The sequence below is a fragment of the Coturnix japonica genome, chromosome 28 (assembly GCF_001577835.2).
Source record: "Coturnix japonica isolate 7356 chromosome 28, Coturnix japonica 2.1, whole genome shotgun sequence".
In the NCBI taxonomy this organism is placed as follows: domain Eukaryota; kingdom Metazoa; phylum Chordata; class Aves; order Galliformes; family Phasianidae; genus Coturnix; species Coturnix japonica.
The window spans coordinates 2,574,331-2,593,110 of NC_029543.1; the positions used below are offsets into that span (position 1 = coordinate 2,574,331).

An 18,780-nucleotide genomic window follows, 5' to 3' on the forward strand; every position below is an offset into this window, starting at 1 on the left:
TAAACAGCGCGCAAAGCCTCTTCATGGACTACAACTCCCAGAGGTCTTTGCGGCAGCGCTGTTGCGCACGGCCTCCTCCCGGGGCTCAGCGCGGTGCATGGTGGGAAGGCAGATCCAAAATGGACCATCACCACCATCAGCACCGGGATGCGCCGGGTACGGCACGGCCTGCGCCTCAGCACCGGCCCCTATGGGGATAGAGAGCCCCCAGGCCTCGCTTCCTATAAGGGTGGCCCCATTGGAGCCATTGGGCGGTAACGGCCTCTCTACCCTCCTCCTTTCTCCCCCTCATAGGGAAGGCCAGTCGGTGGTTCGGGGTGTCGCAGTCGAAATCGGCCAAAACGACGGCGAACATCCTGCAACAAGAGGAGCTGATAGCGCAGAAAAAGAGGGAGATCGAGGCCCGGCTGGAGCAGAAGGCACGACAGAGTGCGATGGGAATCCAACGGCTGCCAATGAGCGGAGAGTGAGTGATGGGATGGGATGGGATGAGATGATGGGCTGTAATGGGCTGAGATGGGTTGTTGTGATGGGCTGAGGTGGGCTGTGATGGGTTATGGTGGGCTGAGATGGGCTGAGATGGGTTGTAATGATGAGCTGTGATGGGTTGTGATGGGCTGTTGTGATGGGTTGTGCTGATGAGCTGTGATGGACTGAGATGGGTTGTCGTGATGGGCTGTTATGATGGGCTGAGATGGGCTGTGATGGGTTGTTGTGATGGGTTGTGGTGATGGGCTGAGGTGGGTTGTGATGATGGGCTGAGGTGGGTTGTGATGATGGGCTGAGGTGGGTTGTGATGATGGGCTGAGGTGGGTTGTGATGATCGGCTGTAATGGGTTGTGATGGACTGAGATGATGGGCTGAGATGGGCTGTGATGATGGGCTGAGATGGGCTGTGATGATGGGCTGAGATGGGCTGTAATGGGTTGAGATGGGCTGTGATGATTTGCTGTGATAGGTTGTGATGATGGGCTGAGATGAGTTGTGATGGGCTGTGATGATGGGTTGAGATGGGCTGAGGTGGGTTGTTGTGATGGGCTGAGATGATGGGCTGATATGGGTTGTGATGATGGGCTGAGATGGGCTGGTTGATGTGGGTTGTGGGATGGGGCCTTATGGGCACTTGGAGCCAATGCTGAGGGGTTGGAGCTGTTAATGTGTTAATTAAGTATTGGGAATGGCAGCAGTGTGTGCAGCAGCTCTGCCCAGTGTTGTCATATGTTGCTGTTAACAGGTGGCCGTGAGGTGCATATATGGTTTTGGTTAGAAGGGACACTTTGAGACCATCTGGTCCCACTCCCCTGCAGTGAATACCCACAGCTCCATCAGCACTCAGAGCCCCATCCAGCCTGACCCCCAGGGATGGGGGGATCCACTGCCTCTCTAGGCACCCTGTGCACTGCTTCACCACCCCTTTCTTAAAGAACTTTATCCTTCTATCCACTCTAAACCTCTTCACCTTCAGTCTGAACGTTTCCAACGCTATGATCTGATGTTTCCCTTCTCCTATCCACTCTCCACCTTTAGTTTGAACGTTTCCAATGCTATGATCCGATATTTTCCTTCTCCTCAATTGCTACTTTTTGCCCAACCTTAATTCCCAACAGTTAGTGCAGCTCCACCAGTAGCTGCTTGCCTGGAGCTCTAACAGCACAACTGTGCAAGGAGGAATCATAGAATCATAGACTCATAGAATGACCTGTGTTGGAAGGGACCTCAAGGATCATGAAGTTCCAACCTGGCAGGGCCACCAAACTTCCACAATTACTAGATCAGGTTGCCCAGGGATCCTTTGCCAGGGAATCCTGTTTTAATATGCTGGAGAGCACAGGTAGATGCTATAAGCAGCAAATGGAGTCGTTCTTGTGCTTCTGAAAGGCTGCATTCTCAAAGTTAGGTGCCAGGGATCAGTCATTTTTGAGCTTATTTTCTATCTAAAAGAAATGTTTATAAGGGGATTGGGAAAGTTGTCACTTAACAATCACCTGCTTTCTTTTCTTTCTCCTGTTTAGAGATGATGGGACTGAAAATGAAGCTTCTGTTTCCAACAAGTTTGTTAACGATGGCAGTTTCCTCCAGCAGTTTCTCAAGCTGCAGAAGGAAAAGTCAAGTACTGGTAGGTCGACCTCTGAGCAACAGGAGGCCTTCGTTCTCATGATGGTGCTGACTTTGTGTGAGCTGCCTCCATGTATATTCACTATAGAAACCTGTTACCAGTATGAGTAAGTTCTAAAGCAACGGTGACCCCTTTAGCTTTGCATTGAAGTCTTCCTTCAGGATGCAGTAGGAACATTTTGCACTTCTGTAGGTGCTGTAAAGACAAACATCTTTTCCTTTTAGCTTGGATCTCCCTTTGTAGCAGTCGCCGTAGTTTTCACTTAGTTATGAAGCTTTTGTCTTTAATTTGCTTTGAAAACAATGCCTTATTGCAGATGTTTTACTGTCTGAGTTTGTTGTTTATAACCTGCTGAGATTGAAACATTAAGAATGCACAGGAATTATTTTCCCCCCCCTCATTCTTTTCTAAGAACCTCCCCCAAGTTCTACTAATAACTCGACAAACGCTTCTGCATCAAATGTTGGGAAGAAACCTATGCTGTTTGGGAAGCGCCCTGGTCAGGTCCTGAGCAGCATGCTGCAGCAAGCGAAGAACTACTCCCATTCCAAACAGACCCCAGTCGTTAATCGCCTCAGTGTGTTTCAGTCGCCAGATGAAGATGAGGAGGAAGATTATGAGCAGTGGTTGGAAATCAAAGGTAAATGACGCTTTGTGCTGCTACGTTGTTTATTTGATGGGTCAGGTTTGCTGGTTAGGGGTAGAAATTGAATGCTAGAAGGTTGACTGGGCTTTTCCCTTGTGCTGTGGGTTGTTAGTAAGGCTTTTGTGTGCAGATTTCTGTGTAGAAAAGCTGAGGGTTGAGTGCCCTCCCACTCAGTGTTGGAGGTGGTCATTCACCATAGTTAGTCTGGATCTGTTTTACATCTAGAAAGGTTGTTTTCTCCAAGATAACGTAAAAAGCAATTGAGGAGTGGGGGGAAAAACTGCATGTATAAATGAATAGAATTACTTAGAAATCACAGAAGTGCAATCAGGTAAATTCCAAGTTCCTGCCTCTCTCTGAAGCCTCAATAGAAAAACACACCTTAGAGATCTTAACTGCTTGAAGAGGATATGAAAGCAAAGAGGAAAATTGCAGCACTTAAATAAGCAATAGGCTAAAGGAGCCAGAGGGCAGATTTGGTTAATAATGTGAATTTCACACAGACGTACTAATCAAGTATAAAATTAGATTGGTGTTGCCTAGTAAGTCACACGAAGATTTGTGTCACAATTCGTTTCATTATGTTTACAGAAACATGCCTAGCTGTTGCTGTGGGATTTATTAGAACGTAATCGTGGCAGGTCTGAACACAAGCATGAAATGTACTGCAGGAATGGGAGAAGTAGCTGCTGGCTGCAGAGGGTGAAGACAGGACATGGGCCCTTAATGCAAAAGATGTGGGTTCAAAACTAGTCTAGATCAGAGTGAACCCACCTCTGCTCCTTGACACAGTGCTCTGAGTTCAGCTCTATACCCAAAATATTGTTGTTTAGACAAATGTGTGTTTAGTTTCCATTGAATATGTCCTGTGTCAGCCCTCCAGCCACTGTTAATGGGTTCCTTGTTTGGCACAGAAGGAAATAGAGCTTTCTGGAGGCTTTGCTCTCCCCATATCTCTGATAGGATTCCCTCCAAGTGAGGGCTGGAACACAGGTATATGTGAATGGGAAGAGCTACATGCTTCAGCTGCACAAGAGATCTCTGCTGTCCTGGTACAGAACAGTGCTTTGGGAGCTGGGACTTATAACATTTACTTGCTAATGTGGTTATTCTATTCCTTCCCACCATGTGTTTTGTGTGGAGTGGAGTCATCACAACCAAATTACATTCCAATTGAAGTTGTACTCTAAACTGTTCAGGTCGCACTTTTAGGCTTTTTCTAGCACTCAGAATATTAACTTCCTAATAGGGGAGGGAAGGGGGCTGACTGTGACATAAGGATTGTGATATGTACAGCTGTGTAAGACCAGATCCCCCATTTCATCCTTTTTCTTCCCGTTCCCGTTCTACTTTTGTCTGTCGCCGTGGTTCTTAGAAGTAATGTGCCTGTTACCTGTTTGGTGTGTGAGTTGAACCCCAGTACTGACAGCCTGCTTAAAGTTTTACCCCCAGAGGATGCGGAGACTCGCCAAGTGGTGGAAAAGCTGGCTAGGTTCGTGGCTGAAGGGGGACCAGAGTTAGAGAAGGTCGCTATGGAAGACTACAAGGATAACCCAGCTTTTTCGTAAGTCAAACTCATCTACCAAAGCAGGGCACTGTGTCGTTGTAAGAGGGAGAATATCAGCCTTGTATGTGTGGTTCTCATGGGGTGTGGGGGGAGGAGGGGGTTTGGTTTAATTGTTGTTGGGTGGATTTGAGCTTTGTTACACGTCAGTGTTTTTGTTTGGGGAAAACAGAGGCAGAAAGTGACACTGTGGTGGTTGATCAGATCAACTAGGGGTATAGTGTAGGTATATATATATATATATATATATTTATACCTGGGTTGCACCTTAGGTCTGAGTCTGTCTTCTCTGCCATTGCTGTGCTGCACAGCTGAGGACAGAGGATTCCCCTGTATGTGGGAAGGACGGACTGTTATTTACTTATCTTTGTGAATTAAGACAGAACGTTTGGGTGCAGGTCCTTGGATTAGAGCTGTGTGTGTTTAAACATGCTTAAGGCATCATAACCCACGGTTTAAGTGCGTTCTGAGTAACTGATCTATCTTGTTCTTTGTAGTTCAGGCTGTTTGCATCTCTAGGGGATTGGTGTTGGTTTTATTTTTTATAGCTGTTGCTGATGCATATTTTTTGCCATATTTTTTTCCCCTTCATCTCCACTTTAGGTTTTTACATGATAAGAACAGCAGAGAATTCCTTTACTACAGAAAGAAAGTGGCAGAGATAAGGAAAGAGAATCAAAGTTCTCAGGCATCCTCTTCTCAGAAAGGTAATTAAAACCGTGATCTGACCTGAAAATGCATTGAGGAAAAAATGCTTATTCTCACATGTTCTTGTTGGATTTGTTATCAATGAGAAAGGTTTATTTGAATGTAATCTTCATTTCTGCTGCTATTTCCCTACCTGAAGCCTTTGGGACATAAACGTTTGCAAATAAGGGACTGATTTCAGGTGGGAGAGCAGCAGAAGTGGGTGATCTGCCAACAGAGACAGGTGCTGTGGGCAGTGGAACAAGGTTAACTGCATTAGGAGACCAAAATTGATATGGGTGAGATGTGGTCTGCAGGCTGGGCATTCGTCGCTTCCCTTCCAGCCTCTGTTTCAGGCCTGCTGTCAATTTCCCTTTCTGTATAAAGGAGTATTAATGCAATTTAACTGTCATGCTGATGAGTTAACAGCCCAGACAAATGGTGGCTTAACAGAATGTGGGCTGAAGAAGCTCATTACCAATATCAACTAGCTGATACTGCAGCCTGGAAGCTATAAACAGTATTATCCATACTTTACAGGTGTGCAGTATTGAAGCAAGGAAAGGTTATGACTTACCCATGACTTATAATCATGTCTTCTGCCTCCTGGTCCTGTGCCAGCACACAGCACACTGGAGTGCTGGCACTGGTACTTTGCAGGTAGTAAATTCATATAAGGCTGTCATGGCTAAGTAACCTGTTTGCCTGGTTCCTTATGAACATCAGGTATGCTTGAAATACTAAAGCTCTGAGACCTCTGTGCCTTTGGACTGAGGCTGCAGTAGTTGCCTCTTCCTCATGAGGGCTGGGACTGTTCCATGGTGAATTTCCTCTGTCCTACACCCCTCCCCAAACTGACCATCAGGTGTGTAGTGACACTGCATACACGTGGGACTGTGTGTTCCTACTTGGCTGCTTTTTCCTCCCATTTACTCCTCTGGATTTCAGTGGCAAAACCTTTAATGAGAGTTAATTGTGAGTACTGAGATGTGATATTATGCCTGACACGGGGAAGAAGGACTTCCTCTGCTGTACAGAGAAACGAGTGCCCCCCTTTGAACACAAAAGCTGGCTTGTCCCTTAATCTGCTCTCATCTAGCTGCTGGCACAGAGGATGGTGGTGTGTGAATGAGTGCTCCTCTGCTTACGAAACTGTTGTTACAACTGTAATGCAATGTCGTGTTGCTGTGATGTAAACTCTGTTTGCGTGTAATGTTCCTAAAAAATTAAACTCGACCTTTTGCCCTTATTCTGCTCTTGGGGTTCTTAGAACAGATAGGCTTTGACTGTTGCTTGTGTGAGTTGGGCCCAGTACTGACAGCCTGCTTAAAGTTTCACCCCCAGAGGATGAAGAGACAAAGAACTTTGCTGAGAAACTCGCCCGGTTCATAGCAGACGGGGGTCCTGAGGTGGAAGCTATTGCCTTGCAGAACAACCGTGAGAACCATGCTTTCAGGTAAAGGGAGAAGCCTGCTGCTGGGGGTAAGGTGGGGCCTTGGGTGCGTCCTTTTCTTTATAAAGGGATAATGGTGGACGTAAATCTGAAGTCATAAGGACAGTGCAGCTATATAGTGCTTATCCCATCGCATTCTGAAGCCTTACAATTCAAGGCATAGAGAGAGAGGAATCGATTTGCTTTCTCCAAAATTAATTTATGACTTCCACCCCTCCCACCTGCTTTCTGTTGCAATCCAGTGGTATAATCCTGACCTTTAAGCTCTTCCCTATAACTGAGTCCTGTTGTGGGCCCCCATCCACTTCTCATACTGTTGCTGTCCAATTAATTTCCTGGGTTGCTCTTTAATTCAGCATCTTTAACGTTCAGGTAGCACTCCTCCACCATTAGATCCCCCTTTGGAATATCATTTTCAGTGCATCAGATGTGAATTGTTCTCTTTGGTGCTTACTGACAGCTGCTTAATATCTCCCTTTAGTGTCATATGTGGTTCGTTTTCCTGCTCTCACAAACGACGTGGTGTGTTCTCTGGGAGCAGCGCTGTGTTCAGCAGGCCTTGTTTTGCTGCTGATATTTTGGCTTTTTATTTCTTGCCTCCTTGGCCCTCTTGGGGTCGTCTCCTTGTGTTGTGAATTGCATCCGACAGATGTGCTGATAGCTGAGCTGCTCTGTTATTTACTTGAAAACACCACTGTGGTCCCACCTGACCCAGTTCAACCCTACATCCTCTATTGGGATCCCATCAGATGGGTGTCCCATCCTGCCCTGTGCTCACTCCTGCAACAATCCCCAGCCCTATCATTCAAATGGAGGAACATGAGATTTAATTCAGTGTATTTTAGCATGTCAAGAGATCTGCTCGTGTTTGCCTGTGGCTGTTGTGCAGCAATAGATGGGGAAGGCCTGTTGTCTCTTATATCATCTTGTAGGAGCAGGCACTATCACAGGGAGATGTTAGATCAGATTTTAAACCCTCCCACTCTGAAGCAGGAAGATTGCAGAGGCATTAGAAATAGGCAAAGTTTCTGCACGAAGTGTTTAAATTGGAGGGAGCCCAAAAAGAGAGTGTTTATAATAAACAAAGTGTATTGATCAATTTTTTTGCATAGCTGCTAGACTGAGGATTGTTTGTGTTCTTCCTACAGAGACTAAGGAGTTTTATTTTACCCAAAAGGTCAGAGATGCCTATTTCTGGAAGGAGTAACAACTAAAGCAGTTTTCTTGTTGAGTATGAAGGAACAGAAGGAGGAATCGTGGTATAATTAAGCAGACTGTTAATATCTATTCAAGCTAGAAGCATAGAGGGCTGGAAGCAGTTTCTTTAGGCAGTGGTTTGGCATCCTCATTGGTAAAGCTGTGAATGTTTTCTTCTATGAGCTGAAATCCAACATGTTGTGATGCCCTTTCAGTTTTCCCAGGCGTGTTCTGGGGGAGGTCTTTGTATTCCCACAACGTGGTGTGATCCCTTTAGCACTGTGTGCTTATGTGACACTCAATAGCTGTGTTTCACCCAGGAATGGGAAGCACGCTTCCTGGTCCCAAAGACTTGCAGTTCACCTTGCAGCAGCACTCTGAACCCTGCCTTACACACACACACACACAGGGTGGTGCTGGAGAGCAGCAAGATGAGTGGCAAGGTTCCTTGTGTGAGAGCCTTGTAGGAAGGGGAAGAGCTGTGCAAACTGCTGTATCCATCCCCTGGGGATGACTGCTGGTACAGACTTATTTATTTGTTCCCCATAGGTTTTTATATGAGCCAAACAGCAAAGGCTACAAGTATTACCGACAGAAACTGGAGGAGTTCCGTAAGGCCAAAACCAGTGCTGCAAGTGCTCCTGTGCCTGCAGAACCCAGTCTGAAAAGGAAGACCAGTCCTGAGGCATCTCCATCACCCCTGTGCTTATCGGCTCTGCCATTACCTGCACCCACACCTTTGCCTTTACCCCTACCCATCCCCGTGCCCTCACCTTTGCCCTTGCCCGTTCCCTCACCCTTGCCTGTGCCCTTACCCGTCCCCACACCATTGCCCCTGCCTTTACCTGTACCCCCACCATTGCCCTCACCTTCACCATCATCCTCTTCAACACCACCTAATCAGACGGCTCCAACTACTGCTGCAACAACAACTGCAGCTGCAGCAGGCACTACTAAAAAGAAGCGGAAGAGCAGGTGGGGGCCAGAGGAAGACAAGGTTGAACTGCCCCTCCCGCAGCTCGTCCAGCAGTTGGATTCTCCCTCCCCTCTTTCAGGTTAGTGGCTCTGTGGTTTGGGTTGCATAACTGTTTGTTCCTCAGGAGTGCTTTCTGCCTTAGCTCAGCTGGCTGCGTAAACAGAAAGCCCAGCAAGTCTTTATCTCTTGTTGTAATCTCCTTGGTGGCCAGCCCCCTGTCTTTCAGCTGGGTCCAGCAGCTAGCTCTCCCTGTGTGGAAACCCAGATAAACCACTTTATCTCGCTGACACCAGGGATTGGATCTTATCGTTCTTCAGCTATCTCTAAAACCCTGCTGTGCTATAGCTCATTAGAGCCTCAGCCTCCATGCTATTTAGGGCTATTTCACTTCAGGAAGAGTCTTCAGAAAACAAATATCAAAGCTGAACTGTGCTTATTCCCCACGGTAGGATAAAACCCCTGGGCAGCGCTTCCATCTCACTCTAGCTGATCAGAAGGCTAAATAGGAATAGCTGTTCCCCAGGTGCTGGTGGGCAGAAGTGTAACTCCCAGTTCCAATTTATACCCATTTCAATTCATTTGATTACAAGTAGAAGTCGCAGCCCTCATCCAGTGCTGAGGCTGATGCCCCTGTTGCTTCACCTGCCAAGTTCACCAGGGGGTGCAGCTACGTTGGAGTGTTGGGAGGTAGTTCTTCCAGCCCAGGCACTTGCAGTGAGCTCACAGAGGTTGAACTGCTGTGGCCCATCTGTGCATGTGCAGGTAGGTGATTAGGCAGGCACTTAAAGATGCAGACAGAAACTGAGTCACTCAAGGACAACAGGTAGGTGCAGGTGTTGTAGGTGATGTCTTTTGAATCCTTTGTTTGGTTAACATGCTGTGGGGAAGAGAGGGCAAAAGGAGCAAGTGAAGATGCAGGGATAGGCAGCCAGTGTTGGCAAACAGAGAATGTTAATGGTGTGAGGCTTGAGTCATGGGAAGAGTAACAGGGAAGTCTAAACAGGAGCTTTCCCCCAAAGCAATAGCAAAATGGATGCAATGGGACAAGGTATGACTTCCTGAGCTGCAGGGTGGGATTCTCAGCACATCATCAGCCTGTAGAATGCATTGCTCCATCAAGTGGGTCTTCTGCTTAGGCTGGGTTATAGGAGATGTGATTGCTCAGCCATTAACAGCTTTGATTGTTAGGCCTGGGTGAGATGTTGGGCTGGCAATATGTGTCATTATACATTGATTCTGCAGAGGTCAGGAAGGAAGGGCTCAGTCTCCTCATCCAGCCCTTCAAATAGAGAGGAAGAAGAGTTCCTATGCAGTCTGTCCAGTGCAGAATTCTTGTCTATGCATGTCATACGTGCAGGACGAGTTACCAGTCTGGACTGCTCATTCATTTGACCTTGAATTGCTGCTTGTAGTAAGCCAGAAATCAGATACTAAAGTCTTATTCTGTGCCTCTAGAGTATCTTTTTTTTTCCTCCTTGCAGACAGTAATGAAGCTTAGATGAAGCTCTGATAGCTGGGCAGACGCTATCAAAACAAGCATCAGATTCCATCTTAATACCTCCTGCTGCAATGGGGGCCTGCAAGAGTATCCGTGTGCTCATTGCAGCACGTTTCCTGCTGAAATCTCCCCTGGCTCTTTAGCCTCCCCTTAATTAGAGTGGGACACGCCAGCTGTGTTCATGCTCACTTTCTACAGGGCTTGATGTCAAGTAGAAGAAAAGGACAGCAAACAATTTGCTAGGCATACCAAATCAAGCATTAATGCGCTGTTAATGCTCTGTAGGGGGAAGGGTTTTTTGATTTACTGCTTGAGATGGACTGATCTCTTCCTAGAATTAACAGCTTCAAGCCGACAGGTGGAGAGAATTCCAAATGCAAGTGGTTCTGTGCAAGGCAGGTTGCACAAGGTGCTCTGGTCCATAGATATCTGCATCTCAGACCTTTATCCTTAGCAGTTGTTCTGAATGTGATGGAGGACTGTTGTGATCCCTTTTCTGTCAGCTCGTAGTAATAAATCGGTATTGCAGAGTGGAGAAAAAGTAGCTCTTTTGGACAGAAACGAGGTTCCTCTTAAATGTATTGATGTCAGAGCACTTAACTGCATAGGTGCTGCAGGGACTAATGCATCTGAGAAGCTGAACAGGACTGAGGTATTGCTGTTAGTGAACTCTGAGGCTTAATGGGATGCTGCAGGCTGCTGTTAGAATATTCTGAAACCTAATGCTGGGTCGATTTGGGTCTGATTCGTTTTAATTGAGTACCATCTTCAGGCTGTAAAGCAAAAGTTCATGCACTTCTGTGCTGGGATTTCTTCTGCTCTTCTTAAAGGACCTTCGGTTCAGTTCTAACAAGCTCTTCTTTGGGCTTGTGGGAAAGGGATGAACCTTCATGTTGCCTTCTGCCAATGCTGCAGATAGACTGCACCATCAACCCTGTAGACAAAGCTGATGCCATTCAAAGGAAAAATGCCCTTTTCCCAACCCTGCTGAACGTGAGGCTGAGAGCAGCTTCTCCTTTGCATTGTGTTTGCCTGATGCCAGCCTGGCACCTATAAATCTTATTATTTTGATGTAAATGTGTCGGCTGATCTCACTAATGGATTTTTCTGTCCTCAGATGTAGACTTTGGGCGGAGCTTTGCTTTTCTAACAACTTTTCTGTATTGAGATGCTTCAGGCCAGGACTACAATAATATCCCTCGGAGCTGAATTTCTGCAGTGACTCTTTCAGCCTCATCACAGCACGAAGGCTGCAAGGTGCCACAGAGCAGGCAGACGAACCAGATGTAGCTTTAGCACAGGAAGCAGCAGTGGCAGATGCTTTCTGGGATGTGAAAGAAGATGCTACGGTCTTACCTTTCTCCTTTAAGGTGGTTATATATGCTGGCAAGCCACCAGCTCTTGGGGCCTCTGGAGCCATGCCTGGCTCTTAGCCTGAGTGTTTATGCAATTCAGAACGAAGCCAGAGAGCTGCTGACCTCTGTGAAGGGCAGAGTCTTCCTCAGTGCATTCAGAGAAAGCTTTCCCATGCCCTGAGACAGGAGGTGAATCCTTGGCGAGGGCTGATGCTGGAGTGCCTCAGTCTCACATCACATTTGGAGCCAGATTCTTATTTATAGCCAGTTGAACATGGAATGGCATATCATGTTCATTAAAACAGTCTCCAAATCTCAATGCTCTCCGAGACAGAAATCAGGCTCTTTGTCAATAACAGACAGGTTCATTTTTCTATTTGCTCTTATTTCTCAGGAGCTGGAAGTGCTTATCCCAGTGCCAGGCCCAGGGCAATGTCGCTGATTGCTTCCTGCTCTCAGGAAAGCTCTTGCAGTGTTTTACATAACTCTTCCTGCAGCGTTGACTCCCATTGCTGCCTCAGAGGCTCTCGCTGTGTGAGACAGGCTGGGTGTGCTGTTTCATGTTCTCCTTGGGAGGCTGGAGTTGAAGAAGCTGCTTCCCAATCGTGGCACGCTTGGCCAAAAGCAAGTGGGAATGGAGGGAGATAAGAGGACTCGGATCAGTTGCCCTGGGTGAGAACAAGGGAAAGGCAGAAGCCAACTCCTGGGGCTTAATTAGCATGCTGTGTAGACGTTTGGTGTCACAAACAATGATCCTATTATTATTGGGCTTCATAATTAATAGGTGATGAATAATTAATGGAGCTTCATTTAACTGTAGTCTGGACGTCCATTCGAATTGAGGCTTTTGCAGTCATTGAAAAGAAAATGCAACCTGCTTTCAAGTGTTGTTGGGAGGCTTCTTTTAATCCTTTACATATTTAAGTGCTGGGATCTCAGTTCTGAGGTGCTGTAGAGGGAGAGGGGAGCTGCTGGTTCTGTTAGAGAGATGCAGCCATGTTTGTAAGGCAGTTTCTGCTGTAAATCTCTTTCTGCAGCCCAGCAGTGTTCTTAGTGCTCTTTCTCATGGTGCAGCAGTGACATGGAGGCATCCCCGCTCCTTTCATGTATGCTTTGAACTCAGAGTTGTGTGGACGGTTTAAATCAGTGCCTTCCCTGCCTACATAATCTTAGTATCTAATTCCAGAGCTCACCTGATGCAACAGTGAGAGTCATTCCAGAGGAGGAGCTTCCAAGTGGGATGCTGCAGGAAAAGGAGGATGAATCAATGGGGCTGTCAGGCTTAGAATGTCCCTTCTTTGAAACCCAAGCAATGCTCTTCTTCAGCCTTCAGGAGCTCAGATTCCTTGGGGAATGGTACCTTCCAAAGCAGCACAATGCTCGTGTCTTCATTCTAACGTGGTCATTTGCTTTTCATTGTGAATGAAGTTGCTGTTTACATAGTAATCAGCAGACACCGAGTGCACAGGCTGGGCAATATGGTGACAGGCTCAGATCTGCGTGGGATGCAGTAGGAATAATTATCACTTCTCGCAGTGGCTGGGGTTCATAAGGAAGCCTTATGAGGGGGAATTAAGATTAAAGGATCAGTGATGTTTTCAAGCGTGCCATAGGAAATTGCCATGCAGAGTGACCTCTGTGGGTGTGAGATGTTGGTTCCCACTCTGCTAACATGATCTGTTGGCTTCCCTGCCTCTGCCTTCAAGTGGCTGCTCTGCAGTTCAGTGTCTGAATGTAACAGTCATGAAATGGGTCTGAAGCTTCACAAGGGGTCCTGGAGATTCAGCTTCACTGCTTCAACAGCTGGCTCTGATTTATGAGAGTCTTTTGCATGTGCTTCTTTCAGTTCAAGATCTCAAAGGCCTCGGCTATGAAAAAGGGAAACCAGTTGGTTTGGTGGGTGTGACGGAGCTCTCCGAAGCCCAGAAGAAACAGCTGAAGGAGCAGCAGGAGGTAATGCCCTGCTATGCTTTCCTTATTCATTTCTGTGCCTGCATCTCGTGCTGCAGCGTGGCAGCGTTAGGTGGGAGAACAGAGGGGGTAAGTCACAAATAGCAAAGAAAGTTTTCCACATAAATCTCTGGGATTTGTGCTGAATGCCTGAGAGTCATGTGGTGCTGCAGTCAGCAGAATTAGCTTAGAGGGCTTTGGGGAATACGAACTAAGCCAGCCAATTGCTGCGCTACAGAAGTAAAACCCAAAATCTATAAGGTCTGTGGTGTCTCATCTGCGGCTGGTTATGTATTGCTTTAGCAATGGGGAGGTGAGGGCATGCGTGCAAGCTGTGGTGGAGTGAGAGCAGGATTTGCTTTTGCTGCAACATGAGGATGATGTTCAAACTGTGTGGGGTTGATGGGGGGGGGTGGCAGCAGTCCTCAGTGCTGGAATCAAGATGCATCTCTCAGAGGAGCCAGCACACCTTGCTCCTGTTTGATCTGAGAAATGAGTGCATCACATCAAGCAGCTGTGCTGCCCCTTGGGATCTGTGGTTGTCATCACCTGCATGATGGGGGGCTGCACAACCCCTCTGGCTGTGCTGCCTGTGTTGTTTTGTGTCACTGAGTGCACTGTTGCATCTCTTCTTCTAGATGCAGCAGATGTATGACATGATTATGAAGCACAAGCAAGCCATGCAGGAAATGCAGATGATGTGGGAAAAGGCAATTCAGCAGCACCAGCATGGCTACGACAGTGATGAAGAAGTGGACAGTGAGCTGGGAACGTGGGAGCATCAGCTTCGACGCATGGAGATGGACAAGACACGAGGTGTGTGGGGAGCTGTCATGCAAGCACCTTGTTTGCCCTGCAGTTGAGCAGAGGCCTCCAGAGGGAGATATTAAGGTTGTGTTCTTAGCATGGCAGTCACAGCGTTGCTTGTCACTGGTCTGTGCTGTGGTTTCCCTCCTTGTTGGTGGAGGTGATAGCAGTTTGTTCCTGTGAGGTGTTATGCTTCACATAACCCACTTTTTCATCCAAGGCAAAGAATGCTGCATAACTGCTGTTTTCTCTTCTGTATCTTGCACAGAGTGGGCTGAGCAGCTGACCCAGATGGGCAGAGGGAAACATTTCATTGGAGACTTCCTTCCACCAGACGAGCTGGAGAAATTCATGGAGACATTCAAAGCTCTAAAGGTAAAGGCAGAGATTTCCTAGAGCAGTGGCAGCGCTTCAGGTTTGTCCTGCAGCAATGAGGGTGGGATCTCAGCCCTTTGTCAGAGCAGTTTGAAGTACTTCTGCCCTCACCACCCTGCAGTCCATGCTCCTGGAGGTTTTTGCTCTTTGCAGTGGTAGTAAACTAGAAAGCAAACTGTTCAGATGGTATTTGGGGGGTTAGCTGGAAATAGAGACAAACCTCTTGGGTTCCCCACTGTTTGTCTGCTGTTCCCATTTAAGACAAGTGGTGGCTGATGCCAAGCAGGGGAAATTCAAGTTTTTATCCAGACAATTGCAGCAGGTAAAAGCATAAAGCACACAAAAAGCTTATGAAAAAATACTTCATAGCTGTCGATTCTTCCTAAACTGTTGGAACTTCTTGATGCTGCCATCCTTGATAATGTTTTCTTGCAACCAGCATGGGTTCCTCTGTTCCCTGGAGATCCTGCTTTATATAGGAGCCGTATCTGAAACTCGATTCACTGAGCAACTTGAAATTCAGAAGCTGAATATGTCTCAGCTTAATCTCGCAGTATCATTCCCTGCTCCTCGCAGGTTGTTACAGGGCTTGTGTGACTGTGCAATGCTTTATCATTTACCTGTTTTCTTCTCTGTGTTTGTGCAGAAATGGAGTCCCAAGAGATTGTGCTGGTTATTAACTGTTTGCCAGAGCAGTCCTGAATTCCAGTAGCTGAAGCTGATTTTTCTCTCCTTTGACCCACAAACGTAGGTCTGTCTGTGCGCATACAAACCAAACAGCTCTACCTTTTGTCTTCCTGCAGGAAGGACGTGAACCAGATTATTCCGAGTACAAAGAGTTCAAACTGACTGTGGAAAACATAGGTTATCAAATGCTAATGAAGATGGGCTGGAAGGAAGGCGAGGGCCTTGGTTCGGATGGACAGGGGATTAAAAACCCAGTCAGCAAGTAAGCAGAGTTCTACTATTGATTTAGTCCTTTCCTCTTAGGCTGATAATTGATGCTCCTGTTCTAGCCTACTGGAAGCAGCTGCAATGAATGTGGCTGTAATTCATCACTTGCACAGAGTATGGAATCCTCTCAGCAGAGGAGGAAAATTGTTTCTGATTTCTTTGGGGTTCTCTCCCTGCCAGGACTGGATTTGTTACTGCTGTCTAAGGCAGGAGATACAATCTGAGTCCAGGAGCATTTTGTTTCCAATCTCAATTTGCCTAGTTTGCTTTTCCTGTGGTACTTGCTCTTCAGTTTGCCCCTCTATAACACAGGGATAACACCATGTATGCACCTCCTCTCTCCCAGGACTTGCCTCCACATTGATTTAAACCATCAGGAGGATCTGAAGCACTCCTGGTGTCTGCTGGCTGGTCTCTGGCATGTTATCCATACAACACATGCTCCTGGTGCACCCATCTGAGAGACATTTAGGTTCACAGCAGTGAGCGTTGTGTGTGATTGTGCAGCTCTTTATGACATAGGAGCTGACTGACTCCATCACATCTTATAGATAATAAAGCTTCAGGAGAGTTCCATCCCAAAATAAATGAACAGATCTTTTTGGATGGATCATCTGCTGGTGGCATATGCTGAGCTTCAGAAGCAGCTATTGGTGGTAGGAAATGCTCTGAATTATTTTTCAGCATTAGATCCTTTTATCAATCACAATTTGTTTACTGAGTAACACCAAGTGTCTCTACAAAGCACTTCTTTCCTTATAGCAGGAAGATCTCCTCTCTGGCAGCGTCCTTATTTGTTCAGAGGAGACTAATGATGAAAGATCACTGTGTTCAGAACAGCGAGGCTTTAAAACAGCAGAAGGAAGACACTTCTGTCTGTCACAGGGTTGAACCAGGATTGTGCTTTGCTTGGGTTTGCCATCTCAGCATTGCTGAGAAGGTGCTAATGGAGGTAGAAATGAGCTGGTGTCGCTCCTGGACTGTTCTGGAGGGATGGATGCTGAGCAGTTGCCTCCATCCATCAGCAGGGCACAAACCAGAAGCTTTGGCTGCCCAAGGTTGTCCAGGTTTGTTGTTGGGTAAGGAGGCCTGAACCACAATATTTGTGCTCCAGCTCTAAAAGGGTAAGCAAATAGATCCACAATACTTCCAACTAACAATAGCAGACATCATTTGAAAGGACAACATGGAAACAAGGCATTGATGTGCTCGGTCCTACCTGCTGCCTTCTTGGTGTGGGTGTTTCTGTTGAGCTTCCCTAAGCAGCTTTATTACATCCTTTTGAACAGGGGAACTACTGCTGTGGATGGTGCTGGCTTTGGCATTGACCGCCCTGCAGAGCTGACTAAGGAAGATGATGAATACGAGGCGTTTAGGAAACGCATGATGCTCGCCTACCGCTTCCGACCCAACCCTCTGGTAAGGCATCCCAGGACCAGAACAGACACACATAGAAATGCATTGAGGTATCTCATAAAAGAAATGGGGCTGGCTTGAGTTCTCTGTGCTACGTAGCAAGTGGAGGTGCTGCACACAAAGGAGGCAGCTGGGTTGGCTGTGAATCCATGGCTCACTTTGAATAATTGTTTCCCTGGCTGTGAATGGCTCATAAGCTTGCAGTTGCCTGTTACATCCAGCGTGCCACTGCATCTAGAGAGCTGCCTTTGTGATTTGTGATGGGGAAACCTCAGCTTTTACTGTCAGAAATGTCACGTTTCGGTGGCTTTTTCAGACAGCGAAGCTCAAAATGCTCGTTGTTCTGTGAAGGCAGCACTTCTGATTAATTCCCCTCCCTTATTCCCTGCAGAACAATCCACGGCGACCTTACTACTGAGGATGCTTATTTTGGGGGACGACGTGTTTTCAAACCAATTGTCATTTTTACTGTGAAACGTTAAGAAATCGCATTATCCTTCTCTTTTTTGCTGATATGGACAACTTCCTGAGGTCACAATGGCATCTCTCAGCCAGGAGAAAGGCTGCAAACCCACTCACAACATCATGATGGTCACTGGGATGAAGCCTGGGTGGTATTCAGAGGGGGTGAGGATGGAGATGTGTCTGTTGAGCAGCTCTAAGGATACAAATAGTTTGGGGGCTCCCTTTGGGTGTAGCTCAGCGTTGTTACTGACCGTGGATGTGTTTGTCACGTAGTGATAGATCCTTTGTTTTTTCAGATCTGCTCCTTTTTAATTGCAGAGATAAACAGGGACTGTCTGACCCCACTCTGGGGACTCCTGCTGGGTCTTTATTCCCTAACAAACTGAGTTTCTATACTGTCACGAAGCCAGAAGTACAGTCTGACCTCCAAGTGCTGTTGCACAACCGGTGCCTACTCATTTCACCTCTGCCCTCTGCAAGAGGAGGTTGGGAGCAACACGTGGAGTGTGATTGCAAGGGCTGAGGTGCACAGGGAGGGGGGGGGGTTTCATTCAGCTTCAGAGCCAACAGCCCTTAAACACTAAACACCCACAGCTTCTGAGCTGCCCTGCAAGCTGCGTGTCTGGCTATGGGTGACAAAGAACCAGACCTTCCACCACGGGTTGTCAAAGGCCATTGGGATTTTGTTGTCATAAGGAGAAACTTCATTCATTCATTCTGTAAATAAAATTAAAGCTCGTTTGTTCCTTAGTTTTAATGGCTGCCTCATTGAACGGAGCAGTTCTGCTATGGCTGCTTATGACCTGAGCTGCTTCTGGGCCCCTTGTTTATTTGTTTTTGCATTTCTTTTCCTTCCATCCAAATAGTTGGGGTACGATTCTCTTTTGTTCATTCACTTCAGGGCATCCAGCCCAGGGTTTGGCTTTCAATAAAAACAACTGAAGCTATCAAGTCAATAGGAGTTCCATGTGAGCAGGGGGGGCTGTTTGGCACTGAGCTGCCCATAGGGACCATGCACTCACTGCAGCTCATCAGCACAAGCAATGAGTGTGGGAGGTGGGGAAAGAAAGGGAATGTGGCAGGGATTAACTCAAATAGGGAAGGTCAGTGTGACATCAGTGTGACATCTAGGCTCCCTATGACATCATCTGGGCTCCCTAGTGCATTGGGAAGGAGGGTCTCCCTCCCTTTGAGGCTAAAGCAGGAGTGTCTGCATGCTGTGCTCATCCCTTCCTATTGCTATTAGTACAGAGCTGGGCTGTGTTGTCCCTTCCCAGCCCAGAGTTGAGCTCCACGTTGATCTGTGCAGCCCGCAGTGCTG

General features: G+C 47.0%; 1 protein-coding gene across 1 annotated transcript; it reads left to right on the forward strand.

The window, feature by feature from the left end:
- The first annotated feature begins 34 nt into the window (after positions 1–34).
- SUGP1 (SURP and G-patch domain containing 1) lies at positions 35–18,410 on the forward strand. Its single transcript, XM_015886245.1, has 14 exons — positions 35–156; positions 295–466; positions 2,013–2,116; positions 2,529–2,756; positions 4,203–4,326; positions 4,930–5,033; positions 6,346–6,469; positions 8,213–8,718; positions 13,339–13,445; positions 14,081–14,258; positions 14,518–14,624; positions 15,428–15,573; positions 16,868–16,997; positions 17,386–18,410. The coding sequence occupies exons 1-14, from the start codon at positions 120–122 to the stop codon at positions 17,410–17,412; spliced, it is 2,094 nt and encodes a 697-aa protein (XP_015741731.1). The 5' UTR covers positions 35–119; the 3' UTR covers positions 17,413–18,410.
- Positions 18,411–18,780: the final 370 nt, after the last annotated feature.